This window comes from Labrus mixtus, chromosome 16 (assembly GCF_963584025.1).
Source record: "Labrus mixtus chromosome 16, fLabMix1.1, whole genome shotgun sequence".
In the NCBI taxonomy this organism is placed as follows: Eukaryota; Metazoa; Chordata; class Actinopteri; order Labriformes; family Labridae; genus Labrus; species Labrus mixtus.
In genome coordinates this window covers 7,497,958-7,525,271 of record NC_083627.1, presented here as the reverse complement: position 1 = coordinate 7,525,271, position 27,314 = coordinate 7,497,958, and the positions used below count along the sequence as shown (strand labels likewise).

Below are 27,314 nucleotides of genomic sequence, written 5' to 3'. Positions count from 1 at the left end.
AGATGTCTGATAGCGGAGAAGTCTTTGGTCCTACCTCTCTGTTGATTTATTCCCTCAGGAAACTTTTTGTATGATCTTAATCTCTAGTTTGAAGTCTCGATAAAGCACGATGTTCATTTGGTAAATTATGGTCCCTTTGAGAGTCACAGAGACCAGACAGCAGGGGAGGATTTAGGGCGGGGCTACCTGGGATCGTCAGGTCACTGTGACAGGCATCTGAAAAATGTGGTTTCAGCACGAGTGAGCTGTTCAATTTTTAAAACTTGTTTCTTTTATCGAACCAAAATCAGCACCCGAACAGATAAATAATGGGTTTGCCCTGGAAATCGAACTAGCGTCCCCCGCTCTCCGACTCCACCCTCTCATCAACATGTCAACAAGGTGCTGACGGTCAACATGTCTGTGATCATGAACGATCACATCCTGTTTAGGTCACCAGTGTAATCAACAGGCGTCAACCTGTAACTACAACATCAAACATCGGAGGAGACTCCGACCGATATGAGATTGTTGGGGCCGATATCTTTAACGGTGAGGGGGGAAAAAAATCAGATACCGATATATCGGCCGATATCTTTCTTAGATCTGTAGATATAGATATATAAACACATTTATTATGTTAATTCCTCAGATGCAGTTATCAAACAAAAGTAACTGACCATGTACGTGCATCACTGCTCGACACTCTGAGAGTGCTTGTTGTAATCCAAATAGCGCCCTCTGCTGGTGACAGTCAGAAAGAGAAAAGCCAGTGTAATACAATGATGCTCAAATTAAATGCTATTTTTTTCTGGTGAATAAATCGAGTAATATTGGCACATATCTGTGATAAAATTAGCCGATACTGATAGTCACTGGATAAGCTAATATCAGCCGATTAATCGGTCGGGCTTTACATCACCGCACTATTATTTTACAGCCTGAACAAGAGTTTTTATTTCGCCTATTTATGAGGAAAACGCACGTAAATGAAGAATGATAAAAGAGAAACATAATCACATAACAGTGAAACTATCACGTGTTACATGATGTTACACCGTCACCCTGTCGAGTGAATCGTTCTCGCAGTAACACGCAGGCCTACCTACAGAGAGAAAGACTGAGATAAAAAAGTTATTTGTTTTTAGATCAGGGAAATGTGCCGCCATATTGGCACAACTGAGCACATTATAGTGAAGTAAAGATCTTCAGTGTTTTAGACAAATTATTTCAGTGTATGACTTGAGGAGCAGCAGCAGAAGCACAAATTAGAATTTCAACCGAAGCCTTAAGAGCAGGAAACGCAGAAGCCTTTGGCAGGAATTATGGGATTTGTAGTAAAAAAGAGCTAAAACATGAAAGACTCTGATTCTGTTTTGATCACAGCTCGTGTCCTTCAGCAGACATCGGAGACATTTTAAAAGTGGGCGTGTCCTCATCAGTCCATGTTCCCCTGATGAGCTGGCAGGTTACTGAGCATGCTCTCTGCCGTTTGAAGCAGATAATGAAATGATGATGTCGTTTTTTCAGACGCAGCTGGACTTTTTGACTCTTTACTGAATGCAGCATCCGGCCCGCCCCCTTTCCTCGCTTAATGGAGCTAAACTAAAGACAGAGTGCATTTTGTATGATGCGTGAGAAACTCCTCACCACTTCCCCCCCCCACCCCTCCCCTTCGTTCAGCCTCATTAGTGTGTGTGTGCCCCTCCAGAGTTTGGAGGCCCCGAGGCCCCCCGGCCCCCCCTCTGTCCGTGGTCTGTCCTGCCATGACCGAGGATGCAGTGGGCGCTGCCGCAGCCTTCGTCATCGTCCTCTCCATCGCTCTCGGAGGACGACTCTCCGAACTGTCTGGGCTTCTCGTAGATACAGCAGCCTGCAAGACGACACTCAGGGTTACAACTCATCCTGGTGATGCGTTCAATGACTCACTGCAAGCTCTTGGTGAAGAATTAAAAAACACAGACTTCAGACGTTAGTGATGTCAGGAATAGAAACTAAAGAGCGCCTGTGCTAAAAATAACTCATCGCTGCTGGATTTGATCAAACGGAGTCGTGCATCACGCAGACTGTGTGTGCACGAGTACAGAGGACCATAAAAAAGGTGACAGTACTAAAATGTGGCGCACATTTTGTTGAATGAGATTTTGCAGACTTTTCCTGTAACTTGATCAGCACCTTTCCATCTTATTTTGTGCTCAGGTTTCTCTCCTTTCCTGTGCAGGTTAACATCACGTCGCTGCACGTCTCAGCTTCTCTTTAAAGTTTATATGTCGTCGTTTTAAAATAAGTACTATAAACATGTTCTCAGGAGGCTTTCAAATCGTCAGATTAGTTTTCATGTCCACAGGTTTGTGGATTAAAGGATGGAGAGAGGGACACGTGGTCATGCAATAAAAAAATTATCTGCATATTAAACATAAAAAAATGCATTTATCTGTACCTTCTGATTGAGAATCTTTAAACTTTACGTTTTCAGCATCCTTTTGAGGATGAAAAAAGTCTAACGTTGCCATGGAGACCGTCCTCAGCCTGTACTTAAGCTTATATATTTTTACCTTTAAGAGAATCTTTTCCATAAAATCACCTGCTGTGTAAGCTTCGTGGATAGCACTAGACTGATTTGATGCCAAAGACACCTGAGCGTGATGATTATGAAGTCTGACCTGAAGTTGTTTCTTATATTCTGTGTTTTGTCGGCTGGTTCATAAAACATTTGTCTGCAGAGGAGAGAGTCATAATTATTCCAGGATGTGTCTGGATAATTTCAGTCAGTGTTGTTTGTCATGATTTCATTACATATACTGTTTAGTGTGCAGATGTGGGTTGTGGCAGCAGGAACACTGCGAGGATGCAGTGTTTACGCTCTAAAGCTCCCAGAGACACTAAAGATGCCAACTGTGGTCTGGCTGCCTGCAGCCCGGGCCGTTTCCTCGATGTGTTAGGGTCCATTAAAGTATCGATTTGAGGGTGTAAAAACCCCTTATATTGAAGATATTCTTAACAGCATTTAAAGGGATCAGAGTAAAGGGAGACAGTGAAAAGCCTTGGAACAGGAGAGCTTCTTAGAAGTCGTAAATAACGGGAAAGAGACGGAGCTCTTTGGGAGAAGACGTGAGCAAATCCTGAAAATAAACAAAGCTCTCGTCTTTAGAAGAAAGGTAAAAAATGCTTTGTTAAATTGGCAAGATCTGAAAAACTGGTTTATTTTGGGGCCTTCATGTTTATATTAGAGGTGGATAGAGTCAGAAATCAGAAAGAGAGAGAGAGAGGGGAACGACACGCAGTAAAGGAGCCACAGGTCGGATTCCAGGGCTCCCCGCATTGAAGACTACAGCCTCTGTACATGGGGCGTGTGAACTAACCACTAGGCCACCAGAGCCCCTAGAAGAAACAGTTATTTTAACGTGTGCTACTTATAGAACTTGCCGATGGAATAAAGGCATTTCCCCCCCTTTTTTTTTTCTAAAGACGAGTGCATTGGAGAGATGTCAGCGCTCTCTCAGGGCGATGGTGAACTCACACTTTGAGGATCTTCTCCCCAGGTGCTCGTTGTCAACGGTGTCGCTGGACCACTCCACCTTCTTCTCCGTCTTCCTCTTCCTCAGCTTGATGGTCAGACTGCGTCCCTCCTGAGAGACACGAGAGATGCAGAGACGCTGCCGTGAGGACCTGATGGATCTTTACAGGAGGCATTAGTGGTGTGTGTGTGTGTGTGTGTGGTGAAAGAAGAAGCCTACAAGCTAAATATCTGTGTGTGTATGCCGCAGCTTTTTGTTCTCCTTCGTTCAAATGCCCCCCCCCCCCCCCTCCTCCTACTACTTCACAGAACTTCTGTCCCCTCCCCTATATTATAAATTAAGTGTTTTGGGGTCAGGGCCTTTTCCATCTGAGCCCCAGAACTATGGAACTCGCTTCCCCATCACTAATGAGTCCTGTGCTGGCCTGTGGAGCTGGAAGCACATCGGCACGTCTTCAGTCGTTTGAAGCCGATGTTATAGCACCCGTGTCTCCTGTCGCTCACTGAGGTTAAAATGTTCTTCTTCGGATCGTCCTGCAGCTGGCTCTGAGAGCACTGATGCACAATGTTTTGTCTTGCTTTAACAGATGTTGAAAAAAAAAACACGTTTTGTGTCTTGCTGACTTGTGCAACACTAAATGCACAGTGTCTGCCTTTACTTGTCAAAATGTGCCAGGCTAGCAGAAGGGCCTGGGACTTTAATTGGGGTGGCCTTTTATAGAATAGAATTACTTTATTGATCCCAAACTGGGAAATTTGAAGTTTTGCGGTATATGTGTTTGTTTCTTTTCTGTTTTTTCTGTTTGTTTCTTGCACTTTGGATCAACTGTGTTGTGTGTAAAGTTGTATACAAATAAAGATGATTTGATTTAATTAGAGTAAAAGTGGAAAAACAAACAACCAGAAATCCTGTGTGAGTGCAGACACACCTCAGCAGAGGATGTGCTTACTTGGGTTGTCAGTACTAATGTTGCACCTTGGTTAATTAGGGTTAATGTGTAACACATTAGGCCTGGTGGAGCATCATATAGCTGGGCTGCAAACATCGTTATAACACCGTCAGACTGGTAACATGTACACTGTGTTCCAGCAGTGTGTTTCGTCACATTAACACCACTACTCATTATCAAACAAGTGACATCATCATCATCGTGATCGGTTACCTGCTGGGGCGGCGGCGGTGTGCTGGTCTGAACCGTCTCCGTTATCGTCTCACTTGATGTCCCGGGAACCTCCGCCATACCTGCGGCCGCTGTGCTAACGCTGCCGTTAGCTGGCTAAAAGACGCCAAAAGAAACGCAGTCAGCGATAAACGATGACTGTAATGTAACACTCCGCACACTCCGGTTATTAACTTTTGTTCTTGAAATCAGAATCTATTGAAATAAAAGGCTTCTGATATGAAGACGGGGAGCTGTTGATCACTTTGGTGGGATGCGGCTAACACACAGGCAAGCTGTAAAATCACCCTGCGTTCAGGTGGTGTCGGAATAATCGGAAAAGGGAGATTCGAACTCGGAAAATACACACGACGTCACCTCAACTCGGCCGTTACTGCTAGTTGCTTTACACAAAGAATGACCTGCTAATTCTAGGCGACACACATTCGTTTATTGTATTCCTTAATTTGTTGTTTCGATATTACAACTCGAGGTGAAAACACCGAACCCCTGTTTCAACTGACTATAGGAATATCCGAGGATCAATAAATGTAACATAAGCAAGAACGACTTAAACAGGAAGTTCAATATGTCTACGTTCAAATATAATGTTTATTATAATGTAATATTTACAGTCTATGGTTCAAACTCCAATTATTTTAAATAAAACTCCATATTTTCTCGTAATCTATTGTTTTTTTCTAATGTATTCACTGTTTTGTTAATGATACGATAATTTAGAGTTAGTTTGATACCAGATTCATTATGATCCGAGTAAAAATAGATTACCCGTTTCCACGGCAACCAAAAATGTAAATCAAATTTAATTTTTGTTTTAATTACCAAAAAATTGCAGGCAAACTCCTGGACACTTTTTAAATTGCACAAATGTATTAGTATAACTTAAAATGCGCTCTCTCTTTCTTGGTTAAATATTTAAATGAAAGATCAGTAATTATTCCGACTTTGGTTCTTTTCAATACTATTATCATTAAAATAATGTTATTGTTTTAAAAACACGTGGAATCTAAAAATACAACGTTTTTAATTTAATGTATGTATTTTTTTTTTTTTTTTACAAACGCATTAAATCGTGTTTTTATTTATTTATTAAAAAAAACGCATTAAATCGTGTTTCGAAAAACTGTAACGCCAAACCGTGTTACTCTCTATCTCCAAAATTATTTTAATAATGGTAAGAATAAGTAATCAGGACATTTAATTTAGTTTGTAGTGAACAATATTCCCTTGAATGTTTTATTTTGAAAATATAGACAGGATGCCAAGGGTAGTGTAGTGGGGAAGATATTTCAAGACGGACAAGTTTATGTCCATCAAGAAACACCGTCCTCATTCTCAAACTACAAAATCTTAAAACAGTTATTTAAATTGTCACAATTAACTTACGGTTATACTATGATTTAATATAAAATAAATAAATATTTATATAAATGCACTTTCGTGGGTTTCCGGTGAAGAAGTAACTTACTGGACTTAGAGGTCGTAGCAGACATGCTCGGTGAGTTAAATAAACTCGTAGAAATATTAACTGTCATGATGGATACAATTATTCTCGTGTTTTAATACATACGCTCACTGCTCTGAATCACTGGAGGCCTTTTATATGACATTACTTTGATTTTTTGGTGTATGTTTCTGGTGTTTTTAGTGTGATATTGAGGATGTGGAGGGCAGGTTGTGTCCTGACTGTGAGGCTGACGAGGAGAGGAGGAACCAGACTCTGTTCCAGCAACCCGACCAAACCCTCCTCCTCCTCCTCATCCTCTTCATCTTCATCTCAGTCTCTTAAACGCCCAAAAGCTGAGAAACAGAGGCGCAGAAGAGAGAGGGATGATGCCATTCTGTCAGGCCAACATAGAGTAAGTAGGAAGAAAGCTTCAGGAGAAGGAAACTGCTCAAAATTAAAAACTAAAAAGTGACACAATTCTGATGTTTTTATTTCCAGTCTGCTGAAGAAAACACTGTGAGATGGAGTGAGAAGCAGACGATAGTGTACACCGGGTCAACCCCACCTGGCACAAAGAAAGGTAACTGACTTCCTGTCAGTACAGTGTCAAAATATTCAATATTATTTGATACCACTGTCTGTTTGTGATACACTGTATGTATGTGAATGTTTCATCGAGTAAGAGAGTGTGTGGCGGTGTGTGTGTCTCTCAGCAAACTGTAAAACGTGTTGGTGTTTCTCTGCAGACTCCAGCCTGCCATTCCCGTCTGCCTACAGTCCAGACTATGTGGAGTCCAGCTGGTATCAGTGGTGGGAGAGAGAAGGATTCTTCAGGCCGGAGCGACATGTGAGAGGATGTTAGAACAGCTTCCTAAATGTTGTCCACACTGAAGTGTTCAAACATCAATTTGACTACACTTCCTTCACTTTAGTTGTTCTTCTAGTTGTTGTTGTGATCTCTGATATTGCCTTGGTAACAACATCTTTACCCAGGGCCCTTGTTGCCCTAGTAACAACATCATTACCCAGGGCCCTTGTTGCCTTAGTGACAACATCATTACCCAGGGCCCTTGTTGCCCTAGTAACAACATCATTACCCAGGGCCCTTGTTGCCCTAGTGACAACATCATTACCCAGGGCCCTTGTTGCCCTAGTAACAACATCATTACCCAGGGCCCTTGTTGCCTTAGTAACAACATCATTACCCAGGGCCCTTGTTGCCCTAGTAACAACATCATTACCCAGGGCCCTTGTTGCCCTAGTAACAACATCATTACCCAGGGCCCTTGTTGCCTCAGTGACAACATCATTACCCAGGGCCCTTGTTGCCTTAGTAACAACATCATTACCCAGGGCCCTTGTCTCCTTGGTAACAACATCTTTACCCAGGGCCCTTGTTGCCTTAGTGACAACATCTTTACCCAGGGCCCTTGTTGCCCTAGTAACAACATCATTACCCAGGGCCCTTGTTGCCTTGGTAACAACATCTTTACCCAGGGTCCATGTTCTGATATCACAATAAAACTTCAACTGTAACTGGATCAACAATAGAATGACATCAAAACACAAATGTTTAACAAGTTTAAAAATGTGTTGTAGGTTCTTATAATGATATCCTACTTTTCTTTGTTGTGACAGAAACAACAACAGCGACACTTGAACACTGCACAGTGTATGATTGGAAAATCTTTAGTCATTAAACCTTCCTGAGGTTGGATTCATAGTTGGCTGTGTAAGCAGTGAGCAGGTGATGGTGTACAATGAGTGTGTGTTTACTGCTGTTAATTTACGTTGTTTTTTCCCACATCTTCCAGGAGAGTTTACCTCAGGCTGTGGATCAGACCTTCGCTCTGTGTATCCCTCCTCCAAACGTGACGGGGACTCTGCACCTCGGTCACGCCCTCACTGTGGCTGTGGAGGACGCTCTGGTCCGATGGTACCTGACAACGACACTCGCAGCACGCTGTGTCCGACTGTCTGTGGGTGGATCAGTAACATGTGTGTTTGTTCTCCTTCAGGAGGAGGATGCAGGGCTACAGAGTCCTCTGGGTCCCCGGGTGTGACCACGCAGGCATCGCTACTCAGGTACGACCAACAACAACAACTTAAAGTTCTCTTTTTATCTGGCTGTGTATTGACTTCATGTCAAAGCTTTAAGAAGATGTGTGTGTGTGTGTGTGTGTGTGTGTGTGTGTGTGTGTGCGTGTGCGTGCGCTGCAGAGTGTGGTGGAGAGGAAGCTCCTGAGGGAACAAGGGAGGAGCAGAAAGGACTTCTCGAGAGAGGAGTTCCTGCAGGAGATTTGGAAATGGAAGAACGAGTGAGTGTTCACCTTCACACCGTCCCTCTTTCTTAGGGCTGTCAAACGATTCATCATTTTATTCACGGTCAATCGGGGAATTTCCAGAGTTATACCCGATTAACACATTTTTTAATTGCATGTTTGATTCTTATTATTTTGCCTTTGAGGACAGTTTTTGTCATGCTTTTGTTTTGTTTGCTTTTTGTTACTGTCTTAAAATAAGGTCCCTTTACTTCCTGTTTTGACTAAAAACGTGCTTTTATTTTGAAAGAAAATTAAAGAATTTATAAGTTTATTTGAGAAGTTTATCAACAAATTAAGAAAGTCAAGACAGACCGGAAAATAACTGAAGTGAATGAAAACATATAAAAGAACGGTCAAAAGTGAAATGTTTGATATCACGAGGTGGATATTACTTTGGACGTCGCAGCTGAGCCTTCTGGGAGTTTATTTTAAGTGAAATCGGCCACTCAAAGGTCCAGCAGCGTTGTTCTTCATCTTCACTGCAGGAGCAGGAAGACGACACAGTGGCCCAACTACGGTGCCCCATAAGTGACAATCTAGAGATGGGACGAATGCAATCAAAAAAATGGATATGCTGATTTTGGACCTCAATGGAAATCACATTTAACACATTAGCGCTGACAGCCTGCTCTTTATCTACACTGTGTGTTGTGTGTGTTGTGTGTGTGTGTGTGTGTGTGTGTGTGTGTGTGTGTGTGTGTGTGTGTCTGTGTGTGTGTCTGTGTGTGTGTGTGATTCAGGAAAGGAGATGAGATCTACCAGCAGCTGAGGAGGATGGGAGCCTCTCTGGACTGGAGCAGAGCCTGTTTCACTCTGGATCCAGTAAGAAATGTTTAAAATGTGATGTGAATGTTGAAAACCTTCACTAGTGTAGATACGTTAAAGTTTAGTGTCAGACATTTTGAAATGCTCCACAGAAAAAGAGACTTTATTAAAGGTTTAACGAACGTATTTTCATTCACATCAAATCTACATTTTTTATCAACTGGAAATACGTTAAATAATCGATTATCTTCATGAGTCAACAGGAACAAAAAGAACAGCTGGAAGTTAAATGAAATCAAGTCAAATTCTAAATTGCACAAAATGTAGATAAACTTAAAGGTGCTCTACACGTTTTTTGCAGCTAACAGGAGACGAGATTTTCTCAGTAAAAACAGCAACTTCTGCACCATATCATTGAAGTTTCTTTGATTTTCAACGAGTGCTGTTTCATGTTGTTTTGAATCTGTTCCCAGAGTTTCAGCCGAGCGGTGACCGAGGCCTTCGTCCGTCTCTCCGACTCCGGTCTCATTTATCGCTCTGAAGCGTTGGTCAACTGGAGCTGTGCACTGGAGTCGGCCATCTCTGACATCGAGGTGAGACTGACGGCGCTTTCACACTCGCACAAAGCTCCTGAAATCTCCCTGAAATGTCGAATGTCATGTGTGTGAACACAAATGGACACATTTTTTTTTACTGGGGAAGGTATCAGAGGTTTCATGAAGTTTCTTAAACATTTCCAGATGTGCATGTGTGCGAACAGCTTTAGATGTAGGGGGGATTTTTATCCCTTCAAAGTAGAGACAGGATGGTGGATGGAGTCAGAAATCAGAGAGAGAGAGAGAGAGAGTGGGGAATGAGATGTGGGAAAGGAGACACAGTACAGATTTGAACCCAGGTCTACTTGGAGGTCTACACCCTCCGTACCTGGGGCGCAGGAACTCACCACTAGACCACCAGCACCCCAATCTCTGTCATTTTAATAATGATCCATAAGTACTGAAGCCTGAAAAAGAATGTTAGAGAGAGAGAAATGTTTAAATTGCACAAATACTTTGGCATCGTTATCCACACAAACTGTACAGATGTGTATGTGTGTGAAGGTAAAGGTGTGTGTTCTGTGTCAGGTGGACTCTCAGGAGCTGTGTGGACAGACCATGCTGTCTGTTCCTGGGTATGACAACAAGGTGGAGTTTGGGACGATGGTGACATTTGCGTATCCTCTGGACGGACACGGTGAGAGATTTACATTTTACTGTTTCCTCGTTTTGATTTGTTACAGAGTGATTTCTGATGTGTTCATGGTTCTCTGTCCGTCAGATGGGGAGGTGTGTGTGTCCACCACCCGACCCGAGACGATGCTGGGAGACGTGGCTGTTGCCGTTCACCCCGACGACCCTCGATATCAGGCCAGTCTCAGTGTTTGATGGAGCTCTAATGAAGATCCAATGTGTTTTTGTAGAACAGGATCAGTGATATGGATTTTCAGGGTCCAGTTTTTTCTGATATGTGAAACATTTACTAAAGAGGCTCCACGTTCCTCCCTGTCGTTCAGGCGGCTGCTCTTCTGATATAACTGTAGACTAAAATCTCAACTTTAATCTCATAATCTCAACCTTTCCCCCTTAATGTGGCCCTAACACGCCTTCATATGTCTGTATGTAAACGTCAACCACGTTGGAGAGTATATAAACTACTATAATGCAGAGCTGAAACAAAGAGACACAGAGACCTTTAAATGACGCTCCTGAGTGTTTGAGTGAAAAAGGCTCAGATGTGAGCTGTAGATCCCAAAATGATCCAGCATGACTTTAGTTTGTGTTTGTTTCAGGCTCATCATGGGAAACAGCTCAGACACCCGTTCACTGACAGGCTGCTGCCCGTCATCACTGACCGCACAGTGGACATGCAGCTGGGAACAGGTGAGAGTAACACACACCTGCCTCATCACAAACTGCTCCTGCACATGCTCAGTGGATGTCATTTCACCTGTCTGTGTCTGTGTGTGTGTGTGTGTGTGTGTGTGTGTGTGTGTGTGTGTGTGTGTGTGAATGTGTGTGTGTGTGTGTGTGTGTGTGTGTGTGTGTGTATGTGTATGTGTGTGTGTGTGTGTATGTGTGTGTCTGTGTGTGTGTGTGTGTGTGTGTGTGTGTGTGTGTGTGTGTGTGTGTGTGTGTGTGTGTGAATGTGTTTGTGTGTGTGTGTGTGTTTGTGTGTGTGTGTGTGTGTGTGTGTGTGTGTGTGTGTGTGTGTGTGTGTGTGTGTGTGTGTCTGTGTGTGTGTCTGTGTGTGTGTCTGTGTGTGTGGTTCAGGTGCGGTGAAGGTGACTCCGGCTCACGACCACGCTGACTTCCTGCTGTCTCAGAGACACTCGTTGCCTCGCCTCACTGTGATCTCAGGAGATGGGACCATGTCGCCCCCCTGTGGACACTGGCTGCAGGTGCACTCTCTTTAAGCTGCTGTGAAGTGTGTAGTTGTGTTAGAGGACAGGAGCTGACGGCTTGGGATGTGATGATTTGTGTTTGTTTAAAGGGAGTGAAGCGTTTTGATGCCAGACAGCAGGTGGTCGACGCTCTGATGGAGAGGAAGCTGTTCAGAGGGAAGAAGAGCCACGCCATGACTTTACCTGTCTGCAGGTACACACACACAACGATTTCAACAATGCACTCCTGAAAATGTTTAGCAAATGTCAGGACGACTACCTGGCTGACTTGTTTCACACATGCATCCCACAGCAGCAGACTCTCCCTGTCAGACGGGAGGGGGATGACGCATAAAGAACGCCACTTTTATGTGTACATATGAACAGAAGACATAATGCAGCAGTTTCTGTACATGCACAGAGATTGCACCGGTCGGATGCATGAAGTCTGGTCGTGTGTCTGTCGCAGGATATCAAATCCATCACACTTTGCTCACTCACACCATGAATTTTCCTGAATTTTTTCCTGCTGCGTTCCTGCCGTGTTAACTAAGGGGGCTGGCAGGAAAAATCCCGGGTAAAGTCGGAGTGAAAAATCAGGCGGTTTGCTTTCACACATGCAGCTAAACCCTAACATTTCAGGAGTTTTGTGTATGTGTGAAAGCACCAAAATAGTTGGTCGTAGTATAAATGTGCATAACCAGATTTAATACTTACTGTGTGCACAAACTTTCACAATGATTTCCAGCAGTGCTCGTTATTAGGGCTGGGAAATATATCGAGTTTTTAAGATATATCGATATATTTTCAAACAAGATATAGGGTCAAGACAAAATCGTTAATATCAATATAGTTTAAGTTGCATTAAAATAACGTTACAGAGGTGCCAGGTCACTTTTTTCTCATCTCACTGATGATGACTGACTGTCTGTCCCTCTTAACCCTGCTCCTCCTCTCTCTCTCTCTTTTATTGTATTTAAGGAACATTTTTATTTTATAATATTACTTTTTAAATTCACAAACAGGTAGTTTATTTTTCCATGTGTTTTCACTGTTAATAAAATACATATCCATATATATCGAGTATCGCCATTCAGCTAAACAATATTGAGATGTGAGTTTTGGTCCATATCTCCCAGCCCTACTCGTTACAGCTTCCTTTATCACGACACATGAAAACAGTCTTTCCTGTCCAGACTTAACTAGGCTTTATTTTGTCCTTAAGGGGCACTGGGTAGCCAAGCAGTTAAGTCACAATCCCTGCCAACAGAGGCTAAAGTCCTCATCTCACTGACCTCGGCCCTCTGCTGCATGTCATCCCTCGCTCTCTCCTCCCAACGCTTCCTGTCTCTCTTCAGCTCTCCCGTCAAATGAAGGGTTAAAAAAGTTGAATTATGTCCTTAAATGTTGATTTAGTTTCCTCCTCCCTCTGCTCCTCAGCCGCTCAGGAGACGTCATTGAACCTCTGCTGAAGAAGCAGTGGTTCGTCCGCTGCGAGGAAATGGCTCAGAAAGCCGTTCAGGTGAGCAGCAGGTGATTAAACTTTGTGTGTTTAAGGTTGAAATGTTAGGATGGTGACGTTTGTTTCTGTGTCAGGCGGTGGAGGAGGGCGAGCTGGAGATCATCCCTCACTCATACGACAAGACGTGGAAGAGCTGGCTGTCCAACATCAGGTATGTTCCTCACCGGGGACGTTGCACATCACAGCAGGAGAATTTATCGGACACTGTCAAAACTGAACTCCAGCACAGGAGGAGGAGGGGGAGGAGTGTTCAGTTAAGTCCCCTTGAAGTCGGGGTGTTTGTTCACTCATTCAGCTCACCTGGATACATCAGGACGTGTCCAGGAGTTCAGTGTTTGTGTGTGTGTGTGTGAAAGGAGCTTTTAGACTGTTAGCAGGGGAGTGAGGATGAACAATGCCTCTGCCTGTGTCTCTGATGTGACATGTGAGTGAAATGACAGCAGCCTGATGATGAATGAGCTGCTGTGTGATCAAACAATGTCCGTGTGTTTTACAGTGATTGGTGCGTTTCCCGCCAGCTCTGGTGGGGTCATCAGATCCCGGCGTACAGAGTGCAGCTTCCTGATTCTACCGACACTCAGCAGGTTAGATCTGTAGATAGATAAATCTACGTCGACGCTGTATTGATCTCTACGCACAGAATCTGGAAAAAACAAAAAGTGTGTGACTTTGCGCTCGTGTGTGTGTGTGTGTGTGTGTTTCAGGAGGAGTTGTGGGTTTGTGGACGCAGTGAGGACGAGGCTCGGCAGAGAGCGGCTGTTAAATACGGAGTCAAACAGGAAGACGTCGCTTTGACTCAGGGTGACTCACCTTTATCTTGCCTGTTCGCTTCCTGCCGTGTCCGATAATGAAACACAAAGAGATGTGCAGAGATATAGAAAGAGAGAGAGATTAAAGGGACGGCGTCTCGCTTGCGCTCTCTTTTTCTCGCGGCATGGGGTTTTGCAATTTTATGTGATAGACACAAGTTATTACCGGAGAGAGCGCAGATAGCCTCGCGGTTATTTTGTGTTCCCCATGACTACAGTCCTCATCGCCGCAGTCATGGCTTAGATTCCGACCGCGCCTCTTTGCTGCATGTCATCCCCCCTCTCTCTCTCTCTCCTCCCAACGTTTCCTGTCTCTCTGCAGCTTTCCTATCCAATAAAGGCAAAAAAGAAATTACCCAATTTGGGTACCTAGGACTTCTATTTCTGTTGCTGTGACATCAAGACAGATGTTGATATTGTTTGTTTTTTACTACAAACATATTCTTTGACTGTGTCCTGAAGCAGCATGTTGTATCTCATTGTTTTCTTTTATGTGTTAAATATGTTTGTATCTCTTTATTTACACCTGCACGCTGTGTGTCTCAGACCCGGACGTCCTGGACACCTGGTTCTCCTCGGGGCTGTTCCCCTTCGCCATGCTCGGCTGGCCTGACGAGGTACCGCTCCTCCTCCACAGTGAAGCACAATACAGTTCTGTCTCTGGTGTCTTATAACCCCCTGCACACCTGCTCCCCTACAGACCCCTGACCTCCAGCGCTTCTACCCCAACTCCGTCCTGGAGACAGGAAGTGACCTCGTCTTCTTCTGGGTGGCGAGGATGGTGATGCTGGGCACCGAGCTGACGGGACAGCTTCCCTTCAGACAGGCACGTTTCGTCCGGTTAGTGCCAGGAGCGCATGATGTGAACACAGCTACATTTGTTTGATTCTGATCTTTGTTCCCGTGGATGCATCAGGTCCTCCTTCACTCCATGGTGAGAGACAAACACGGCAGGAAGATGAGTAAATCTCTGGGAAACGTCATCGACCCGTTAGATGTCATTCATGGAGTCTCTCTGGAGGTACGGAGCTCCTGTTCATCGTTTGTTCTCCATCTCTGAAGATCAGGCCTGAGTGTGATGATGCTCTTCTTTCCCCTCCTACAGTACTTAATATTCTCCTCATTTTCCTTCTTCTCCCACTTCTTTTCCATCTGATGATTTTCCTCTTCCACCACCTCCTTTTTCTTCTGTCTTTTTGGTTGCTTCTTCTTCACCAAATGATCCATCCTTTATGTGTTTTTTCCTTCATGTTCTCCTCCTATAACTTCTTCTTCTCCTTCTTCTCTCCCCTGGTTTTGCTTTCCTTCTTTTTTTTCATCTTCTTCTCCTTAACGCTACAACTCTCTTTCCTATCTTCTTTCACCCCTTCTCCTCCTTCTTTTCTTCTTCTACTTTTAATTCTCCTTCTCCCCTTCTTCATTTTCCTAAAATCTCTCCTTTTCTCTCTTTTACATTATTTTTCCTTCCCCTTCTCCCTTTTCTTCTACTCCCTCACCTTCTTCTCTTCCACTTCCATCATCTTATCTTCTTGTCCTTCTCTTCCTTCCTCTGCTATTCTTCTTCTTCTCCTACTGCCACTCCTTATCCTGTGCCATCGCCTTCTTCATTTTATTTTTTCATTTTCTTCTTAATCCTCTTCTTACTGTCCTGCTCCTTCTTCTTCTCTCCCCCTCTTCTGCTCTATTTTCTTTTCTTTCTTCTACTTCTTCTTTTCCTTCCACTTCTACTCTTTCCTCCTCATCTTTTTCTTCTTCTCCCCCCTCTCAATTTTCTCCCCCTTTGTCCTCCTCGTCTTTTATCATCTTTGTCGTCTTCTTTCAGAGACTTGAAGAAAAGATAAACGAGGGGAACATGGACCCCAGGGAGCGGTTGGTTGCCATGGAGGCACAGGTGAGCTCCCCCCCCCCCCCCCCCCCCCTCTCTCTCTCTCTCTCTCTCTCTCTCTCTCTCGGTCAGACTGAGCGTGCTCACTGCTCTCTCCCCTCTCTGTCCCACCACAGAGGAGGGACTTCCCCGGGGGGATCCCTCAGTGTGGGACCGACGCTCTGAGGTTCGCTCTGTGCTCTTACAGGATGCAAGGTGAGTGACTGATCGCTTTACCTGAGGAGGAGGAAGAAGAGGGAGGAGTTTGTGGAGCTGTGAATGCAGGAACTTTGTGAAAATGTAGTGAGGCTTAAACCACTCACCTTCTGTGTGTCTGTCACCTCCTCCTCCTCCTCTTCCTCCTCTTCCTCCTCCTCCTCCTCCTCCTCCTCCTCTTCCTCCTCTTCCTCCTCCTCCTCCTCCTCCTCCTCCTCCTCCTCCCTCTCAGGTGAAGCCATCAGCCTGTCTGTGTCTCAGCTGCTGAGCTGCAGACATTTCTGTAACAAGATGTGGCAGACTCTGAGGTTCACACTGGGAGTGCTGGAGAACAACACAACACCAGTGGGAACACTGGAGGAGGTACAACCAGCTGGACTCGAGTTTGTTCTGTTCATGTCGTTTAAAAAAGGAATTAAAATTAAGAACGACAGCTGAACTCAAGCTCCAATTTGACGAGTATATTTTATATCATGGCTTTAAACCTGAATGTTTTCCTGTTGTCCTCTCAGACGTCTCCTGTGAGCAGCGTGGACCGGTGGATCTGCTCACGGCTCTACAGCACCGTGCTGCAGGTGGAGCAGGCGTTTGAAGCGTACGAGCTGCACACGGTCACGTCTGCGCTGCACTCCTTCTGGCTCCACAGCTTGTGTGACGTCTACATGGTGAGGAGGAGGAGGAGGAGGAGGAGGAGGACCAGACTGCCACAAAGCATTATGGGAGCATGTTACTATGTTTAAAATAAACTGACAGAGTCGTCCTCTCCGTCCCTCAGGAGTGTGTGAAGCCTCTGCTGGCTCAGCAGGGTGGGGGGAGTCAGGGGGAGGACAGGGTGAGGGCGAAGCAGGCGGCGGTCAGCGTCCTGTATCACTGTGTGTCCTCCTCTCTGGCCTTGCTGTCCCCCTTCATGCCCTTCATCACCGAGGAGCTGTGGCAGAGGCTGCAGCCGTTCAGGGGCGGAGCTTCAGCTCAGAGCAGCCTGAGTCTGCAGACGTACCCCCGATCAGAGCAGCTGGTAGGCCACCTCCACATAACCCCCCCCTCTCTCCAAGACACACATGAAGCATGAACGACCTGCGTTCACACAAAGGCTCACCCTGAAGTCGTGTTTAAAATGTACAAGGGGCGAGCCAGGAAAAGTCTGTGTTAAGTCGGAGTCTGTTTGCATGCAGACAAGCAGCTCACCCTGAACATGTCAGGACGTTTTTCAGTCTGTGCTTTTGTGAAAACACCAAAATACTCTGGATATTTCAAAGTGGGAGTTTAGGCATAAAACTTCAATTCAATCAAAAGGACCTGAACATGTTTGGATTTCCCTCCCAGGCCAGATCTTTATTATTGGACCTTTTAGATTTCACGACACACACTTGGACTAGAAATGATGAACTGGCTGCTTTACAGGCAAAACAAGACGATTTAATGAAGCGATTTTACTCTGCTAGTTTGCTCCTGTAGTCATTGCACATACAGTATCTTGTAGTTAGTAAAGGCTTCTGTTGTTTTTGTCAGTTTTTTTCCTCTCCCCATGTGTTTCTGCTGACGTGTGTTTTCTGTGTGACCTCTCGTCCTGTCAGGCTCACTGGGTTTTCCCTGAAGAGGAAAGGGATTTCATGATGGTGCAGGAAGTGATCAGAGAGGCGCGTTCACTGCGAGCACAGTGTGGACTGACCAAAGAGAAACCAGACAGTGAGTCAGAAACTCAACAGACCAAACGGAAATGAACCTCAGCTCACAAATACACACGAACAACACACTCTGTAAACACGTCACACTGAGAGATATGAACACAGCTCTCTGTTTTATTTAAAGAGTTAAAGAAATAGACGAATAAATGCATGGATAAGGTAGCGTGTTTGATTCCATGCTGTGTGTGTGTGTGTGTGTGTGTGTGTGTGTGTGTGTGTGTGTGTGTGTGTGTGTGTGTGTGTGTGTGTGTGTGTGTGTGTGTGTGTGTGTGTGTGTGTGTGTGTGTGTGTGTGTGTGTGTGTGTGTGTGTGTGTGTGTGTGTGTGTGTGTGTGTCTGTGTGTCTGTGTGTGTGTGTGTGTGTCTCAGTGTGGGCTGTGTGTTCACCCAGCCAGGCTCAGGTCCTCCTCCACTTTGAGTCCGCTGTTCAGACTTTAAGCCGGATCTCCAGCCTCCATATTTACTGTCCTGGTTACACAAATGACCCCTCCCCTTCCGTCAGCTCCGCCCCCCCACCTGCAGGCAGCCTGGTCGGCGTGGTGGACCACACCTGTCAGCTACACCTGCATGTCCAGGTGAGGAACTGAAACCACTCTAATAAGTAGGAATGTGTTGAAGTTATCCGGTGACAGTGTTACAATGGGGCCTGAAAATTCAAAGTGTGATTGTAACTTCAGACAGCAGAAGTCCTGACACCAGAATTCAAACTTTTATTTGATACAAGTAAAAACGATTCAGACCAAATACAAACTGCAGTATTCATCATCCACATCAGTGTGTTGTTCGTTGTTGTAAGCTTCATGCTGGTGATGCAGATCCTGTTTCAGTCTCAGTGTTTCCTGTTTTTGTCTCTCAGAGTGGAGTGAACATTGACAAACAGACGCTGCAGCTCTCTCAGCGCAGAGACAAACTCGTCCTGAAGCTGGAGGAGATCCTGAACAGAGTCCGGTCTCCAGACTACCAGACCAAAGTCCCCGCTCACGTCAGACTGCAGACGCAGACGAAGGTGAGTGCAGAGAGGCGTTCTGAGTTACTTACAACAATGTACTCTAGGAAGGGAAAGAAAAGAATAAAAAATTAATGTATTCTTTGTGTTAAAGATGTATTCACAGAGCTGCATTTTTGTCTGTACTTCAAGCCACTCTTCAGTATTTTGTTTTAAACGTGGACGTGATGGATGACTTTAACTCTCTGTGCTGCGGTGTGTTCAGGTGTCGGCCCTGCAGCAGGAGCTGAAGACGTTAGAGGAGCAGCTCGGAGTCCTGCAGGAGACGCAGAGAACAAAAAACCACAGCTGATGGACGTTCCAGTCTCTGTGAGAACTGCTGGACATCACATCATGAGTTATTCATACTGTTGTCCGAGCTGCGGGTCTCCACACTGCTTCGAGGAAGGAGACATTGTACAATATGATCATAAATAATAACGTTAGAAGAAAGCTGTCAGACTGTCATACTGCAGTAGACACCTGTAGGGGAGGCTGCGGAGGTCTGCAGGTATCCATGGACGCGGACTACAGACGTCATGATGGGAGTTTGGCTCTTTAACAGAAAGCATCTGTGGAGGCTGCTGAGAGTGCCATCCGTTGTGTTTACAGTCCTTCATATCCATGTTGTTCATGTTTTTAAATCTGTTGTTGGGAAAACAGAATCAGGGCTCATCATATCGGGTTGATAAACTGTACAGTCCTGGTTATGTGGAGAAAAATCCTCTGTGTGTTTCTGTTTTGTCCTGAACATGACTGTGTGAACACGGAGCGTCAACATGGACCCAAATCATCATTATTCATTATTTTCTAAGGTGATTAAAGACAGCGGTGGGTCATATTCAGACGGAGTATTTATAATAAGTAAGAGAAACTAACTGGTATTGATGTTTTTCTCGTTATAACGAGATCTTTATTTCGTAATAATGAGATCTTTTCTCTCAATATAACAAGAAACCAGGCAAAAAAATCCCCACATGAATGCAATACGCTTCCGTAATAGAGCCCCTTTTAAAACAGATGTTTACAAAGTGCTCAGGAATATTCCATAAGTGCAAGAGTCAGACAGGAGAGGAGTCTGCAAAAATGTAAACAGAAGGCAAGAAAAAAAAGTAAATGAAGAATTAACATTGAAACAAAAGGTCTGAAAAGGTTGTTAAAGTAAAAGCAATTCAATGAAAGGCGAATGAAAGAGTAAAAGCAGTAAAAAATGAAAATAAGATTAAAAAATGATTATAACACGACATCACATCACAGAAATTAAAAACAAAATAAAGGTTAAAAAACAGATGTATGAAAGACACATTAGTAGGAAACTAAAACAGAGAATGACGTCAGAAGAAGGGCTTGTGATAAAAAGATTAAAAGCAATAATGTGAATAAAGGAAAATATAAAAATGATTAAAAGATGACGTTACATTAAAAGCGAGTCTGTAAAAGTGAATATAAAATAAGTTACTGATTTTATCTCCGACATTTAAATTCATTTATTACAAAATGATTGGTATACATATTTAATTGTACATATTTGTCTATATTTTTATGCAGGTTTATGAAATAAATATAAAAGTGTTGCGGGTCAGCTGGGTCACGATTATCGATGGGATAATCCGGAAGTGAATTTTGAGTGTGTGTGGTGTAATGAAACATCTCGTCATCCTAAGCAAAGAAGGGCAGGCAGCCTGTGAGTGTGGAGAACCTGGACCCGGCGGGGAGGAGCAGAGCAGAGGGTCGCTGTGGAGACCGGAGCCGGCGGGCACACACACACACACACACATACATACACACACACACACACACACACACACACACACACACACACACACACACACACACTCACACAGAGAGAACCGTTAGCGGAGCAGACTCTGAACGTTAGCCCGCTTTCAGTAGCTGCTTCTGGGGCTTGGTAAAGAGAAGACACCGGGGGGGGTGAAGGGGGAGCAAGAGGCGGATGGTCTGCCCGCACAGGAGCCTCTGAGCGCGGACACGGAGATGTGCTGTGAATGTGACACTGAAGGAAACACAGGGTGGCTCGAATAGCTAACGTTAGCCTGCCTGCTAGGTAGCTGGCTGCAGCCTGGTGCATGAGTCTCCTCCTCCTGAGGATGAAGCCGCGCGGAGACGTTCACGACCCGGTGTGAGAGGTGAGTGTGACCCGCTGAAGCTGCTCCAGCTCCGGCTAGAAAACATGAATGAAAACAGCCTTCATTGGGAGTTTGGTCAGCCTGCTAAGCTAACAACAGGTCAGCTGATAGCTTAGCTTTGTTTTCTTAAATGCTCATAAATCACAATAATGATGATGACTGTGATTTAGAGCCACAAATTAAAACTTCAAAACGATTCACCGGTTTTGTTACCACGGCAACAAGCATAGTAGTCCTAGGCAACCGACATTCGGAAACTTGAATCAAAAAATTGCATGTTAATTTCTGGCGTCTTTCTAAATGACACAAGTTAAGAAGTTTGCTTGCAGTTTTTGATTCACTCCATCACGCCTGTCTTATGATCTAGCAGTAGTTTTATTAAAGTTTCATCACTTTGCTTTCATTCATTAAAATAACTTAAGAATGTATCATTTAAAAACATGTGGGATTGAAGAGTGTTGTATCATGTTTGTTATTTCCTAAAAGCCTAACCAGCCGTGGCTATAAGTGTTATCTACACATTGCATCGGTTGCACTTTAAAGGAGAAATCAGTGAGATGTGTAGTGAGTGAAATGATAAAGTGATCTTACTATATGATCAGACATTAAGGAAACATGCTCTGTTGAAGTGCTGGCTTCTCTGACAACAATGCAGCAGCCAGTATGTCCTCCTTCTAACTTTAGATTCTGCTCCTGAATGCTCTGGATTTGTTTGGACCAGAGAAGGTAGGCGGTTTTGGACGCCCCTCGGTTTGCCAGATATGAGAGCAGTTATCAGGTCAACAGGTGTTGCAGCGATGGAAGCGGGCAAGAGAAGTGGTTCAGATAGAAGTGATTGTACCCGACCTAAAAAGCCTCTGCATGTTTCTAATAAGCTCCACGAGCAGAAACGTGCTCAAACTAGGATCAATATTGGAGATGCTTTTGAAAAATGGAGAGAGGTTAGAACACAGAAAGGTTTATAGATAGATGCAGAGCTGGCTAAACACTGAAGCTTCAGTGTCCACCACATGGCGACCTGCGTGAGCATCGACTCTGTCGGGCTCCAAAAATGTATGGAGGATGATAAACGTTGGCTGTCCTAGTGTGTTCTGTTTTTTAGTGAAAAACGAGAAAAACAAAACGCATGAAATCCTGGCTGAGAAGACAGATTATGTGCGGCTTTATATGATTCGCAGAGCGAGCTGAGGGTGAGAAATATCAAACAAAATCCTGATGCGGGATGCTCCGACTGGATGAGGAGCAGTAGAATAATCGTAGTGACACCACACACTTGAGGATTGTTTGGACAAATCATTTGTTGCTACAAGCTGCAAATTGGACCAGGCTGGTTGTTGAAGGGGAGTAGCGAGCTACAGATGTAGAAAACTTCGGTGAGTTAGCCAGATCAGCCAGGAAGATCAGGATGGCTGGAAATGTTGCTGCAAGGCTCGTCTGAGGACGACAAAATGAGGAATTGTTATATAACATTTTGGTTTTTAAAATTTAAGAAATGATGGTGCTAGGACTTCTATTTTTGTTGCTTTGGTATCTAAACAGGTTTCCATATAATTCGATTTTTACTGGTATCCTATCGAAGTTTAATATTCTGTTACCATGACTACCCGTGTCTGTAACAGCTGGGATTCATCCAAACACACCAAACAGCTGCTCTGCTGCTGCCAGCACTACTTCCAGTGATGTCAAAGTGAATTTAAGAGTAAACAGTTTGTAATGTTGGCACACTGCGCTAATACTCGGAGCCTCTCCACGGTTCAGTCATATGATCCATCAGCAGGATGGTCCTCCGTCTATTGTTTGTGGTGTCTGATCCTACCAGCCTGCTCCACGTGTCTGACAGACTGGTTGAGGGAGGGGGGGTTAAGAGAGAGTTTCAGCTGGGACTCTCCCCTCCCTCTGTCCCTCCCCCTCCCCCTCCTCTCACTGTGGGATCCTCTCCTCTGCCCAGCTTAACTTTACTTCACACGGAGCAGAGAGAGAGGACAGATCTGTAGGCAGCTCACAGCTCAGGTAACGTTTCTTTAATTCGTCACCAGGCCTCCGCTCGTGTATTTCTCTCACATTCATGCACCATCTCTGATTTTATTTAATAATCTGTTGCCTAAAGATTTAGTTTTAGAGATTGAAAATACCAGTTAATACCTGTAAAAACCCAATTTACACACAATATTTATAATGACATTTTGTTTGTTAAGTAACCTGATCAGTCAGTGGATTACAGTAAAGGAGAATTAGACCTCTTGTCACGGTTCATTAAGGGTGTGCTGGAAAAACCTTGAGGTGGGCAACCTTGGCCGTACGTAGCCCCGAGGTTCAGATCTGGACTGGAGTTTCACAACAGTACAGGGTTCATTCAAACACAGTGAGGAACACTCATAAAAGTCAGGTTTATTTGTACAGCACATTTCAAATGACAAGCAGAGACTCGATGTGCTTTAGAAAAAAAAAAGGGGGTCAAGGTTTCCTCCCGCCGGATATTTTATCCATCTAACACTTTGGAAAAAATGTAAAGCTATGTCAAAGGAAAACACAAAACTATGAATCGGTACAACTATACAATCAATGTTTCTTCCTGAATGAAGCTTGTGTTGTTGCACGACTGAATATGCTTCTTTTCACGTCGTCTTTTTAGTCAGCTAAAAGTCTCATGAGAGAATTCTGTTTGCTGCCTTAACCAGTGTTGTAGTACTCAAAATCAGACTTGGTCTCCAGACCACTTATTAAAGGTTTTGGTCTCGTCTCGGAATCAAAAGCATTTTTACTCGGTCTTGACTCGGTCTCCATTAACTCGGATTTTAAATCAAGATCGGTCAAGACCACCAATGATCGGCTCCGAGCCACTCTGGGAGCTCCTGAGCTCTCTGAGGTTCCTCGGGATCGTTTTTGGATTGCCTGCCTGAACGATGTCCCTATCCTTCTTCCTGCATCTTATCCCATCTTCCCATTTTCAAACCCGGCGTAGTTTAAGTAGATGGCTGTTCGTCATGAGCCTGGATTTCCCCAAGATTTCTGCCTCATTAAAACAAAGTTTTTTCATTTTCCACTGAAACTTACTTTTTTCCTGCTTTTCCTAAGATTGATTGATTGAAAACAGCCAAACATGAAGAGAGATTTTACCACAACAAGCAGACATGCTTTATGATGCAAATAAATAGTTTCAATTTAAAACGACTTAATTTTCAGTTGACACAAGGTTGAACTGAACGCCCTTCTCAGTAAACTCTGAAACCGTTTGAATACCCTGGAAACTCTGACTGCATCGTAACAAACTCTACCTCTCTCTTTCTCTCTCCCTGCCTCAGTCTCAGGCTTTGTAGCACTCATTTGACCCTTTATAATCAGCATGTTTGACTACAAAGCCCCCTGTGGTGTGTCTCGCAGTAACTCCGACGTGTTGAAGTGTGAATTTTACAGTACATGGAGATTAACCGGTGTGAACTGTTAATAAGCTGCAGGTGTCAGGTGTAAGCTAATCACTGATCACACCGTTTGTTCCTCAGCTCCGTCTGTCTTTAAAGGATTATTCAGGTCTATATTTATCAGCACTAACAGGTTTATGGATCACTAATGCTGAGGAGGAGGAGGAGGAGGAGGAGGAGGAGGAGGAGGAGGAGGAGGCACCTCCTTCATCCTCTGTCATTAGAACATCAGAGAGGATCTTCACACTGTGTACACACTGAGCTTTATTTGATTTGTGTGTGTGTGTGTGTGTGTGTGTGTGTGTGTGTGTGTGTGTGTGTGTGTGTGTGTGTGTGTGTGTGTGTGTGTGTGTGTGTGTGTGTGTGTGTGTGTGTGTGTGTGTGTGTGTGTGTGTGTGTGTGTGTGTGTGTGTGTGTGTGTGTGTGTGTGTGTGTGTGTGTGTGTGTGTGTGTGTGTGTGTGTGTGTGTGTGTGTGTGTGTGTGTGTGTGTGTGTGTGTGTGTGTGTGTGTGTGTGTGTGTGTGTGTGTGTGTGTGTGTGTGTGTGTGTGTGTGTGTGTGTGTGTGTGTGTGTGTGTGTGTGTGTGTGTGTGTGTGTGTGTGTGTGTGTGTGTGTGTGTGTGTGTGTGTGTGTGTGTGTGTTACACGGTGTGTTCTGCAGCCTGTTTGTCCTGATGAGTTGGACTTTAAACAGAAGCACGTAATGTGCGGCTGTGGCTCTGTGGTAGAGTCGGTCGTCTCTCAACCGGAAGGTCGAGGGTTCAATCCCCAGCTCCTGCAGCAACATGTCCGATGTGTCCTTGGGCAAGACACTCAACCCCAAGTTGCTCCCTCTTCTTCGTCTGCGGTGTGTGAATGTGTATGAATGGCTAATTTAATTGCCTGAAAACTCCTGGCCTCACTGGCTACATGGCACGTTTCTGATACGTTGCCAACTTCTTTGTGCAATTTAAAACGTGTGCAGGAGTTAGCCCGCAACCTTTGATGGATTCCTTCCTCTCCTATACACCTTTGTCCCTTTTTTGATCCTATCGATTATTAAAATATTAGAGATCAGGAGCGCTGATAGCCTAGTGGTTAAGTCGCGTGCCCCATCATGTACAGAGGCTTTAGTCTTCGTTGCAGCGGCTGTGGGTTCGAATCCGACCTCGGCCCTTTGCTGCAAGTCATCCACCGCTCTCAACCATTATCAATCAATCATTATTTGTATAGCGCCAGGTAAAAGACCAAACTATAAGAAATATGGGACAGGGGGAGATGGGATAAGATGCAGGGGAGGATTTCTCGGTTACTGTGGTCCACACTTCCTCGTCGCTGAGGTGGAGGTCGGAGCAGGGGACGACACAGTCCGATGGTGGTGGCTGAGCGTCAGGGACGTCCGGTGGTAAGAGTGCCCGATCACCTCGCTGAAGGTTAGGGAGTGCTCTCTCCTCCCAACATTTCCTGTCTCTCAAAAAGCCCCAAAAAACAACTTAAATATATATGATTGTATCCTTTTATAACGCATTCAGGTTAAGGTGCATGTGTGAACAACTGACTCAGGACGATTTCAGGGGCAGTCTAGCTGAAATGTTCATGAGTGCATGTGGTAACACAGCTTGAATGACGTGTTTCAGCAGGTGGACAATGTACTACAGTAAGTTATGATTAAATAAATGACTAAGGTCTGTGTGTTAATGCTCAGCTTGCTGGTTCTGGTTCTGGTTTCCTGCTCCGATCAACACTTCTCTGCAGTTTGAGGCTCCTCTCTACTTCCTGCTTCTTTTACAACCACATCTGTTTGTCCTAATTTGGTCATCTGGATTCTGTGTACTGCTGAGTAATCCCACATATTTACTGAGTTATAGCCCCGCTCTCACAGTCTCCTCAGAAGAACAATGGTACCTACAGTAAATAAGAGTCAGTGATGTAGTCCTGGTTCTGTACCAGATCACCTTTTCCGTCCACGTAGCTGCTGGGCAGGAAAAAAGAGAGAGCGAGCGAGCAGTAATCTCCTGTGGTTGGTTTAGAGGAGAAACGTGAATCATATCCCTCGACTGCTGTTTTGTTCTTCTTTAGTAATAAAAGGCTCGTGTTTGTGAGCCACTAACTGAACCTCACTCAGAGATAAAGAGTCCCCGAGGACATCTGATCCTCACTCTCCTCTCGTTCATCCCTCATTCTCAGAAAGAACTGAACCCTCCTGAGTCAGTCTCATAAGGTAAAGGGGGTTTTACATATTTGGGATTTGGACTTTGAAACGGACAAATTAAACTCAAATCAAACTGGACAGCAGTAAAGAGCTGAGCTCTGTTGTCCTCATCATGTAGGGCGGCATTTAAAGGCAGGGTTGGTAATTTTCTCCACATACATCCACTTCTTAAGATTCTGGTTGAAATTGTCTTCAGGTCCTGACAGAAATTAATAACTCATGTTCTCTGAAAAAGGAATGAAGAAAATCCGTCATCTGTAGCAGTTTGTAAGCCTGTAAAAACTTTGACCAATGTCTGCCACGAGGTACCAATCTGATGAACCAATCAGACGCCTCCCTGCTCGCTCTCTACCTCTTGACTTGCATGCACTAGCCCACACTCAAAGCATGAGCTGAGGTCCGCTTCTGGACCAACGGCAGTCGTGCATGTAAGTGAGGGGGCGTGGCTTTTGAGGGAGCACAGAGGGGAGGGGGTGGGTGCAGACGGAGCTACTTTCAAAATCATGCTAGTTTTCCAAAATTAACAACCCTGCCTTTAATGAATGAGATGTTCTTGCATGCTGAGACACCGTCATGATTAAGCTGAGAACTGTTGGCTCAGTTTTGGGGTCAAGGTTCAGTACGAATCTGGATTCAAAGATGCTGCTTTTTGGTTTAATTTGATTCTCATTGCTGATGTTTTGGTTGATATAACGTTAGGTTACAGGACACACGAGACTGGATGGCAGTATCCATAATTTCAGACTTAATTGATTTTGGGGGGTCTGAACGGAGCAGGGTCTCGTCTCGATCCCCGTCCTTAGTTACAGACATGAATGTTTTCATGATTCTGTGTCACGGTTCCCT

The 27,314-nt window shown here is 44.5% G+C and overlaps 3 protein-coding genes across 5 annotated transcripts in view; 2 read left to right on the top strand and 1 right to left on the bottom strand.

Annotated features, from left to right (window-relative positions):
* Positions 1-347: 347 nt before the first annotated feature.
* ppp1r11 (protein phosphatase 1, regulatory (inhibitor) subunit 11) lies at positions 348-5,160 on the bottom strand. Its single transcript, XM_061060579.1, has 3 exons — positions 4,660-5,160; positions 3,500-3,608; positions 348-1,852 (listed from the first exon to the last, which is right to left on the bottom strand). The coding sequence occupies exons 1-3, from the start codon at positions 4,735-4,737 to the stop codon at positions 1,668-1,670; spliced, it is 372 nt and encodes a 123-aa protein (XP_060916562.1). The 5' UTR covers positions 4,738-5,160; the 3' UTR covers positions 348-1,667.
* Positions 5,161-5,942: 782 nt separating this feature from the next.
* Positions 5,943-19,553, top strand: vars2 (valyl-tRNA synthetase 2, mitochondrial). Its single transcript, XM_061060561.1, has 30 exons — positions 5,943-6,175; positions 6,326-6,536; positions 6,623-6,704; positions 6,871-6,971; positions 7,939-8,060; positions 8,143-8,209; positions 8,345-8,442; positions 9,189-9,270; positions 9,687-9,806; positions 10,338-10,446; positions 10,531-10,619; positions 11,042-11,132; positions 11,523-11,650; positions 11,743-11,846; positions 13,073-13,154; positions 13,229-13,305; positions 13,651-13,738; positions 13,859-13,955; positions 14,510-14,580; positions 14,664-14,789; positions 14,880-14,984; positions 15,786-15,854; positions 15,965-16,043; positions 16,276-16,406; positions 16,556-16,708; positions 16,819-17,058; positions 17,618-17,729; positions 18,097-18,302; positions 18,584-18,733; positions 18,939-19,553. Exons 2-30 carry the CDS (start codon positions 6,339-6,341, stop codon positions 19,023-19,025), a joined length of 3,264 nt encoding a protein of 1,087 aa, XP_060916544.1. The 5' UTR covers positions 5,943-6,175; positions 6,326-6,338; the 3' UTR covers positions 19,026-19,553.
* A 797-nt stretch (positions 19,554-20,350) lies between these two features.
* mgat1b (alpha-1,3-mannosyl-glycoprotein 2-beta-N-acetylglucosaminyltransferase b) overlaps positions 20,351-27,314 on the top strand; it is an 82,835-nt gene continuing 75,871 nt past the window's right edge. For 2 of the 3 annotated variants that reach the window (XR_009676212.1, XM_061060427.1), the window contains exon 1: positions 20,351-20,859. The gene's annotated coding sequence lies outside the window, so the exon portion shown is untranslated. Of the gene's footprint in view, positions 20,860-22,745; positions 22,870-27,314 lie in introns of those variants that run through there. The other variant, XM_061060428.1, reaches the window with a different exon arrangement.